Source organism: Corvus kubaryi, unplaced genomic scaffold (genome assembly GCF_017639235.1).
Source record: "Corvus kubaryi isolate FWS band 111438036 unplaced genomic scaffold, C.kubaryi_AGA036_p1.0 37395, whole genome shotgun sequence".
Classification (NCBI taxonomy): domain Eukaryota; kingdom Metazoa; phylum Chordata; class Aves; order Passeriformes; family Corvidae; genus Corvus; species Corvus kubaryi.
In genome coordinates, this window is record NW_024581134.1 from 6,362,679 (window position 1) to 6,371,809 (window position 9,131).

General features: G+C 58.4%; 1 protein-coding gene across 2 annotated transcripts; it reads right to left on the reverse strand.

The window, feature by feature from the left end:
• Positions 1 to 1,986: 1,986 nt before the first annotated feature.
• On the reverse strand, positions 1,987 to 8,193 carry ASB12 (ankyrin repeat and SOCS box containing 12). 2 transcript variants are annotated; one of them, XM_042039904.1, is made up of 3 exons: positions 7,803 to 8,193; positions 3,033 to 3,878; positions 1,987 to 2,358 (listed from the first exon to the last, which is right to left on the reverse strand). In XM_042039904.1, exons 2-3 carry the CDS (start codon positions 3,841 to 3,843, stop codon positions 2,225 to 2,227), a joined length of 945 nt encoding a protein of 314 aa, XP_041895838.1. In that variant the 5' UTR covers positions 3,844 to 3,878; positions 7,803 to 8,193; the 3' UTR covers positions 1,987 to 2,224. The 2 variants fall into 2 exon arrangements, with proteins under 2 accessions (XP_041895838.1, XP_041895837.1); XM_042039903.1 differs by lacking the exon at positions 7,803 to 8,193 and adding an exon at positions 5,631 to 5,819.
• Positions 8,194 to 9,131: the final 938 nt, after the last annotated feature.

Sequence of the window (9,131 nt, forward strand, 5' to 3'; positions counted from 1 at the left end):
TGATTGACGGGGCGCGGCCGCCGCCGGCGGAGGAGGGGCGTGGCCTCTGCGTGAGGGCGCGGCCTCCACACCGGGCTCGCCGTACCGGGGCGCGGCCGCTGGGCGCGGTCTCCGCCGTGTCCGCCCACGGCCCTCCCACGGGGTCCTCCCCGGTGGCCCGGGGCGATCCGGGGAGCCCGGGGGCCGGGGTGGGCGTGGCCTCGTGGGCCGTCCCCGCGTTTGGGGGCGCGGCCTCGTTCCGGGTATGATTGACAAGGGGGCGTGGCCAGCGCTGTGCGTCCCGTGAGTGGGCGTGGCCGTGGGGCGGGGGCGTGGCCGTGGGGCGGGACACGCGGGGACACGGACACGGACACGGACACGGACACGGACACGGGTGGGGGGAGCGGGGTCTGTGACACTGCCGGGGGTCAGGGGGGTGATGCCGGGGGACGGTGGCATGGCCGCCCCCCGCGTGACGCCGCGTGTTTGCCGTGGGACACCTCCCCGCGTGTGCCGTGTCACCCACGGCCACTGCCAGCCACCCACCCGCCGCACACCTGCTCACACCCACAGTCACACACCCCCCTGAGCAGCCCGGCAGCGAAGACCCGTCCCCGTTTTGGGGACTCCCAAATGCCAAAAGCGCCTCAAATCCCCACGAGTGTGACAGCAAGGACGCCACGAGTGGGGATCGCACCAGAGCGTGGCAAAGTCCCCGCGGGGCGGCCTCTCCCAGTCCGCATCTCCCGCTGTGCTCCTGATGGTGGCTGGGTGGGGAGGGAAGTGGCACCAGTGTCGTCATTCCCGTGGAGCAATTCCCAGCGCCTTGTCCAGGCTGCTTCCAAGCCCTAATGCTCCCCTTGGGAGAGGCCCCACAGCCTAATTAATAGATGCTGATTAATAGATCCCACAGCCCCGGCCACAAGCCCATAAATCCTGCAGGAAGGTGCCTGTGTTTGGCCAAGAGCGACCCTTGGAGCTGCTGACACGGAGCTCTGCCCCCGTGCCTCGGCCTGGGAGCATTTCCCTCTGGGATTCCACGGGGCAGGATGGAATGAACCACGGGACACGTTCTGCTGCATCCCAAAAGTGGTCCAGAGCATCACCTGTGGGTGGGCGCTGAGCTGCTGAGGAGCAGTAGGATTTATCCATCAGCTCCTGGCTGTGGGAAGAGGCAGGAAGGCACCTCCAGCCCCCACGGCGAGGGTGATCCCAGTGTCCAAGGCGGGAGAGATGGAGGGACCCAAAGGTGATGCTGCGATGCCCCACTCCAGGCTGAAATTCCCCATCTGCAGCGATTCCCTGAGTCCCTTCCCAGCAATCCTGGCAGGGCTGCTGGGCTCTCCCAAACACGGGACATCTCACCAGACAGGCCACAACACTTTAAAACCAATAATAGAACACTTTTAATTCAACCCCCAACCCTGCCCAATCCCAAAGGACCCTCATCCACGACATGAAGCACTTTTGAGGTGAGAAGACAATGTTTAGGGTCAGAGCTGGGACAGGAAGATGAGTGGGGATGTTGGGACTCTGGATATGCCTCCCAACCCCTGCCTGTGCTGCCACTGGGGTGGGCACACACGGCTGGGGCCAGCCCCAATCCTGCCCCTCCCACGTGGAGGAGGCACTTGGGAACTTCTCTGGGAGTTGTGGAATCATGAGGGACCTTAAAACCCATCCAGTGCCACCCCTGCCATGGGCAGGGACACCTTCCACTGTCCCAGGCTGCTCCAACTTGGCCTGGGACACTTCCAGGGGTCCAGGGGCAGCCAGAGCTTCTCTGGGCTCCCTGTGCCAGGGCCTGCCACCCTGGGAAAGGGGGTTCAGAGACAGCCAAGGCCACACTATGAGGGAACCCACAGACACCGGGGGGGCCTGGTCCTGTCCCCAGGAAGGGATGAGGGAAAAGCTCCTCTCCCTCTGCCCTCCACACCCTTTCCCAGCCCATTCTCCAAGCAACACCACCTAAAGGTGTAAATCCCTGAGTAAAGAGGCAAACCCAGGGAAATCAAATCCTGCTTTATCCTCGCTTTGCTCCAAACCAGGAGCTGAGGTGTCCTGTTCTCTCCCCCTTCCCAGCTTTCCACACAGGCACCGCTTTCTGGAGACAGCTCGACAGCAAAAATGAACTCGTGACCACAAATTCCCAGCGGTGTCACAGATCTCAGGGATTCGCTGCCAGGGGTCGGAGCAGGTTTTAACTGGGGTGCTCGGAGTCGTGTCCCTGAGGGCAGGCTGGGAATCACGGCTGGTGCTGGAGGTATTTGGCCAGGACTGTTGGGATCTCCAGCTCTCCGAGGGCAGCCGGGCGGCCAGGCTGCTTCAGGAGACGCCTCATGGCCAGCCGGGATTGGGACAGCAGGGATTTGGGATGAGCTGTGGAAGGAAAGTCACACGGTCACCTTCAAGACACACAACCCTGCTGCCCTCCAACCCGGTGTTATCCAAAGGAAAGGACATGGATTGACCAAACCAGACAGGGTTGGGACTAAATGATCTTTAAGGTCCCTTCCAACCCAAACCGTTCCATGATCCTGTGAAAACTCAACCTCGGGGCTGGGGCTGTGGCTGTGGACTCGGGCAAAAGCCCCCACAGGAGCTGGGCATGGCGAGGAAATATTTCTTCCCCACATGGAAATAAGTGCAGGATTTCAGACTTGGGCAGTACAGGAGAGCCCAAACTGAGCAGCAGAAAGGAGAGGAAGAGTGAAAAGCAGCCTGTAACCCAATGAGTGAGTGGAAACCCAGGCTGTGGGAATCATGGAATCACAGAATGGGTTGGGTTGGAAGGGACCCTAAAGATCATCTTATTCCACGAGCAAGGAGACCTTCCACTATCCCAGGATGCTCCAAGCCCCATCCAACCTGGCCTGGGACACTTCCAGGGATCCAGAGCAGGGCTGGGATGGCCACAGACCCACACAGCCCAGCAATGCTGCAAGGGGAGCTGAGGCTGAAGGAAAACCTGGGTAGGGCTCTTGGGAAGCAGAGGGAGAGGGAATCAGAGCCAAGCTGTGCCCATTCCATCCCGGGGCACGCAGCCACATCACCTCTGGCCTGCAGCAGCAGCTCCAGCCCCTCGCTGCGCGGGGCCGCCCCGTCCCGGGGAAGGTTGGGCAGGTACACGTTGGCCCCAAAGTCGATGAGCAGCCTGATGAAGTCGCTGTGGCAGCCGTGCCTCAGGCACGTCTCCAGCAGGGTCTTGGGCTCGCGGATCTGGGCCAGGACGCCCTGCTCGGTGCAGTTGTAGTCGGGGTCAGCGCCGTGCAGCAGCAGCAGGCGGAAGCACTCGAGGTGCCCGTAGGCGGCCGCCAGGTACAGGGGCCCCGAGCAGGCCACCGAGTTGGCCGCCCACTCGGGCAGCCGGGCCTGGACATTGGCCTCGGCGCCGTGCTCCAGCAGCTGCCGCAGGATGTCCACGTGGCCGTCCCTGGCGGCCAGCAGCAGCGGCGAGCAGTTGTTGTAGACGCTGCCCACGGGGCTGGCGCCGGCCTCCAGCAGCACCCGCACGCACTCGCGGTGCCCGTTGCTGACCGCCACGAAGAGCGGGGTCTGAGCCTTCACGTCCAGGCTGTCCACCTCGGCCCCGTGGGCCAGCAGCACCCGCAGGCTCCGCACGCAGCCCCAGGTGGCCGCCAGGCGCAGGGGGGTGCTGGGGACGCCCCAGCCGCTCCTGCGGTTGATGAGCCTCTTGTACCTGTCCTGGGACAGGAGCCTGTCCAGGGTTTCGTGATCGTCCTCGCACACGGCCCGGCTCAGCTCCTCGCTCTCCCCGCTGTCCTCCTCGTCATCCCTGGGCTGCAGCAGGGAGAACATTTTGTTGATGTCCATGAGGCTCATTTTGTCGGGTCTGTGCTCCATGTGCCGTTTTCATGGTAAAGGATGAGGGCAGAGATCTACAGGACAGCAAAACCAGCACCACCCCTGGGTTAGAAGCAGCCCCTGACACCAACAGCTGCATTTTAGTGTAAGGTTATACCCAGCATAAGGAAGATTCTCCAAAAAATGGACAAAGAACATTGGATGAGGATGCTGCTGATGTGCTCATGGCCCTGGCACCACAGTGGGGGAATCCACGTGGGCAAAGGGCTGAGGGAACAATGGAGCTCAGTGTTGTAGTGGGTACGTGGATCATGATCCCAAAATCCTGGAATGGTTTGGGTTGGGAGGGACCTTAAAGCCCATCCCATTCCACTCCTGCCCTGGGCAGGGCCACCTCCCACTGTCCCAGGCTGCTCCCAGCCCCAATGTCCAGCCTGGCCTTGGGCACTGCCAGGGATCCAGGGGCAGCCCCAGCTGCTCTGGGCACCCTGTGCCAGGGCCTGCCCACCCTCCCAGGGAATAATTCCTTCCCAATCTCCCATCCAGCCCTGCCCTCTGGCACTGGGAAGCCATTCCCTGTGTCCTGTCCCTCCATGCCTTGTCCCCAGTCCCTCTCCAGCTCTCCTGGAGCCCCTTTAGGCCCTGCCAGGGGCTCTGAGCTCTCCCTGGATCCTTCCCTTCTCCAGGTGAACATTCCCTGGCTCCAGAGGGGCTCCAGCCCTGGGAGCAGCTCCGGGGCCTCCTCTGGACTGGCTCCAACAGCTCCACATCCTTGTGAGGGATGGATCCAGTGAGGGATTCGGGGGGAGGAAGGCTGGGAATGCCGAGCTGATCACACCGGGTGGGACTGAACCCTGGCAGCTTTGCTGGGCTCTGGCCACAGGATGTGGCCTCAGGGGCCGAGGGACAGCGGGGACAGGGATGGGATGTCCCGGCTGGCACCTGAGCAGCTGGAAACGCTCGGGATGGGCAGAGGAATTTCTCGGCAGCCCTGAGGCATCTCGGGTTTCCTTGGGAGAGGCGGCGGAGGCAGAGCTGGGTCTGACCTGCCCGGGGAGGAGCCAAGGCGCTGCACGGAGCAATTAATTAGCAAAGGAAACAGTTAATTAGCCGAGGAGCTGCACGGAGCGATTGGCCTCGTTCCGCACCTGAGCCCGTCGGTGCCGGGGCAGCCACGGGGGACCCGTCCCACATCAGCCACGGGGACGCGGCCACCAGCTCCGGGGGACCCCGGCACGGCCACCAGCACAGCCGGGGGAACCGGGACACGGCTGACGGCAGCCCCAGTTCTAGAGAAATGGGGAAATTCTAACGCTGCTGCTCTTCATTCGACACTGCTAATGAGCTTTGGGATCACCCCACCCACATGGATAAGGGGGTGGGGGGGTTATTGCAGATTTGAGTCCGAAAGACAGTTATGTTCCCAGTTATATCCCAAGGAAATGGTGTGGAAAAGCGAAAGAGCAGCTGTAACAGTTCCTGAACACACAAATGGCATCTCCAAAGGGAGGTTCCTTGGTCGGCCTGAGCTCTTGTGTGGGGACCTGAGGGAGGTTCCTCAGCCAGAAGAGCCCAAAGCAAAATTCATGGGTTCATGAAATGGTTTTTGGCTTGGAAGAGAACTTAAAGCTCATCTCATCCCCCGCCTGCCATGGGCAGGGACACCTTCCACTGTCCCAGGCTGCTCCAAGCTCCATCCAGCCTGGCCTTGGGCACTTCCAGAGCCCCAAAAAGAGGCTGTGACAGAGCACACAGAGCACACATTTGTCCCTCTGGGTCCCAGTTCCCTTCCCTCGCCCGCCCAGGTCCCGGTGCTGCTGCCTTACCTGGGGCGTGGGGGATGCTCAGAGCCCCTGAGGTCTGGGGGGTCCCATGGGGAGTCCTCCCGTGGTTTAACCCAAAAATGAGGAGTGAAGGAGAGGATCTGGCAGGGCTGGGATGGACAGGGCTGTGTGGGGCCGGAGCTGTGGAGCTCACAGCTGAAATGCCATGGCGGGACCGGGACGGGGCTAATTTTAGCCCCTCTGGGGTTTTATCTTACTACTTCCATTCTTGGAAAGCTCCCCCTGGGTAAATATAGAGAGGGCACAGGGGTGGGGGGAGGCTGGGACAGGTGCTGGAGGCTGCTCGACCCCTCTGGGCACACACAAAGCTTTTTTTCCACTGTTTCCTCGCAGAAATCGCAGGGAACGGGGCGGTTTGGGGTCCCTGCCAGGGTAGCACCGGCCTCTACCTCACCTTGGCTGCTGCCAGGCACTCAAATTCCCTCTCAACCCCTCTCCTGTGCTCCTTCCCCTTTTCAGAGTGACACCAATGGCCATTTGCAACCTCTGAAATCATTTATTAAACACCAGAAGGACAAAAGGTCCTGAAGATGGTCTGGATTTCCCCCCTGAGCAGCTCTCGGCTGCACCTGCCAGGAGGAACCACAGCCAGGCTTCCCAGAGCTAAACAGGACCCAGGCAGGCAGGAAACCTCCCAGGGCAAACAAAAGGAGTGGGGAGCAGCACCGGGGCCTTATCAAAAGCTGTCAGCTGGGAAGTGCAATCCTATTTTATCCAGCTCCCTTTAAACCTTTCCAAACTCCTCAGTGGTGGAGCAGGAATGGGCTGGCGGTTTGAGGCAGCCTTATCACGGTAAGAGATAACAACAGAGACCCAAATTATCCAGCAGGAAAATCCCCACTGCTGCGAGAAGTGAGATCAGGGTGCTCTGTGAAACGTGCTGTCCCTGTGTCACCAGCACAGTCCTGGGTTGGAGCCTCCCCATGGAAAGCCTGTAATGCAGGAAAATGGTCAATATTGATTGGGTTTTGACTTTTGACTTGCTCAGAGTTTCCCTCTCCAAATTCAGTCAAAAAGAGATTATTGCTTCACAAAGGTCAGTTCCCCAAAGGCAGCAGCAGGAATGGAACGGTGGAGGTGGATGAACCCTGGAGCAGGAGTGGGGAGTTCGGGGTTATTTTCACTGAGAGTCAGGAAGCTGCGACCACAACGGGGGTGCTGCAGCTGCAAAAGCCAAGCCTGGCTGGAAAGCCCTTCCACGAAACACAGAAATCAAAGCAGCCATTAAAAAGAAAGAGTGTGACAAAGGGAAAAAAGGGAATGCAGACAACAGAAGTGTTAGAAAATGTGAAATGTAGGAAACTTGGAGATGAAAGGGAAATCCTTGGATGGCAAATTAATGATAAACTGCTTATTCTTTTGTTGTTGCTGCTGCTGCTTAGTTGTTAACCAAGGAAGATCTTAGGAACAAGAGCAGCTCTGTGGTGAGGAGCAGATTAAACCCAGTCCTAACGAGGCGAACCCGAGAACCCCCCGCTGGAATCCCACAGGGACACGCTCCCGGAGCTCCCGCTGCAGGAGCCTGTTCCTTACGTCCCGTTGGGGCATTTCCAGCAGCAGAGCCAGATGAACCCCACCAGGAGCCCAGGGAGCGGTGGCAGACCAGCCTGACCCGTTTGGGATAAGCTTCCCAATGCTTCGAACTCCAGGGAAGGACGAGGAGTTGGGAAAAGCTTCCACCTTCTGCCTGAGCTCAGGGCCCGAGCCAGGGACTGACGCGGCCTCTGCTCTGGAGGAAGCAGTTCCTGATCAGCTCCCTGTTAATTGGGGAAGAATTAGAGGGCAGAAGGGTATTTAATGCCAGTCAATGAGGTTTTTTGGGAAGGTAAATCCTGCCCAAAGTTGCTTCCATTAAAGAGATTATCGTTATTAACGCAGCTGAAGGGAGCTAATGAGCTTGTGGATTTAGCAGTGCTAAGCACTTAAAAGTTTCGAGCCAAACAGTCCCAAATAAATGATTTTGCAGGGATTAGGGATTTACTAACAGTGCTCAAGGTCGGGAAAGCAGATCTGGGGAGTGGGGCTGTTGTGCCTCCTGCCTTTGGGCCGGGAGTCACTGCCCCAGCACAGCTCTGCGCTCTGGAATTGCCCTCTGTGCCATCCCATCTGCTCCCAGCATTCCAAAACGCAGCCCTGGGCGTTCTCCCTGCTCACCACGCAGCGTGGAGTGGCTCCAGCAGCACCGAGATCCAGGTGTTATCCAGGAATCACCCAGGAGAGGGCAGGGACGGCAGCTCAGCATCCCTTGGCTGCACCGCACGTCCCTCCCAGGGCCGTGCTGATGGGAATTCCCAATTTGTCTGGGGAATCAACCCTCGAAAGACGGGCTTAGGAAGGAAGGAGGAATCCAGCACTGTTTCTTCTCCTCCATGAGTCATTCCTTGAGGAATTTTGGCAGTATTGGAACCCACAGGAGTTCAGCTCTCTGCTTCCACTGCCTTCGGGGAGCCCCTTCCCTTTTGGAAAACGGGATAAAAGGATGGTGTGGGTTGGGAGGAACCTTAAAATCCCTCCTCTCCCACCCCCTGCCATGGGCAGGGACACCTCCCACTATCCCAGGCTGCTCCAAGCCCCATCCAGCCTGGCCTGGGACACTTTCAGGGATCCAGGAGCAGCATCCCATAACTCTGCAGGTCCATCCCTGGGGTTTTTGGTTATTTATAGATTTTTATCAATTCCATTCACACTGGATCCCTTCCCTCTCTGCCACAGCTCCAAGATCTGTTGTTGAGAGAAAGGTTTTGTATCCCCCCATCCTCTCCATGCCCCCAAAGGGAAGGAAAACACAAATTCCAGGAGAACACCGGAATCCATGAGCTGCTTGCAGGCAGGAGAAACTCCAAGTACCACACCTTTTGTCTAAATTCCCCCCAAATTAAATTGCAGTTTTATCAATCCTAGCCAGTGTTAATGCTAATAATCCAATTAAATGCAAGGCGAGTCTAATTGAGTAAATGAAGGATTTCACTGGCAGCACTAAGAACATTTAAAATTAGCAAGAAGCCTGTGAAACACCCAGGGACTGAGGATACCCCAGTGCCAGGCCCATTTTATTGCCTTCAAGCATAGAAAATACCCATTTTTAAGGTGGAAAATCTTCATCAGGGGCCAGCTAATGGGTCTGGAGTCTGTTCCCAGCATTCACAGGGAAGTTTTGTACCTGGAATCTCCCTCCTGAGCATCTTCCCATCTCAGCTGAGTTTGTCTGCACTTCAAAAATGTAACACCTCTCTATCCATGATGAAAAAGAATGGGATAAAGGAGGATTTTTCCAGGACACCATCAGCAGTTGGGCTGTGGGTTCTTCACTCTGAACCCATCAGAAAAAAACCTCTTCACTGGACTCACAAAGGTTGGACTCAGCTCCTTCCAGAAGCTCTGGTTGCTCCTCAGAAAGCTTTGGAAGCCAGCCTGGAGACAGCTGTGGCCAGGTGAGTGAGGGACAGACAGCTCTCCAGGAGCAAGGAAACACTGAGGAGATAC

What these genes read in the sequence shown, in the direction of transcription:
- ASB12 (XM_042039904.1), bottom strand. Translation starts at nt 3,843, where the DNA reads ATGGAGCACAGACCCGACAAAATGAGCCTCATGGACATCAACAAAATG. An exon ending in GCTGCTGCTGCAGGCCAGAG is followed by an intron (nt 2,359 to 3,032) that starts GTGATGTGGCTG and finishes TTCCTTCCACAG; the next exon opens with CTCATCCCAAATCCCTGCTG.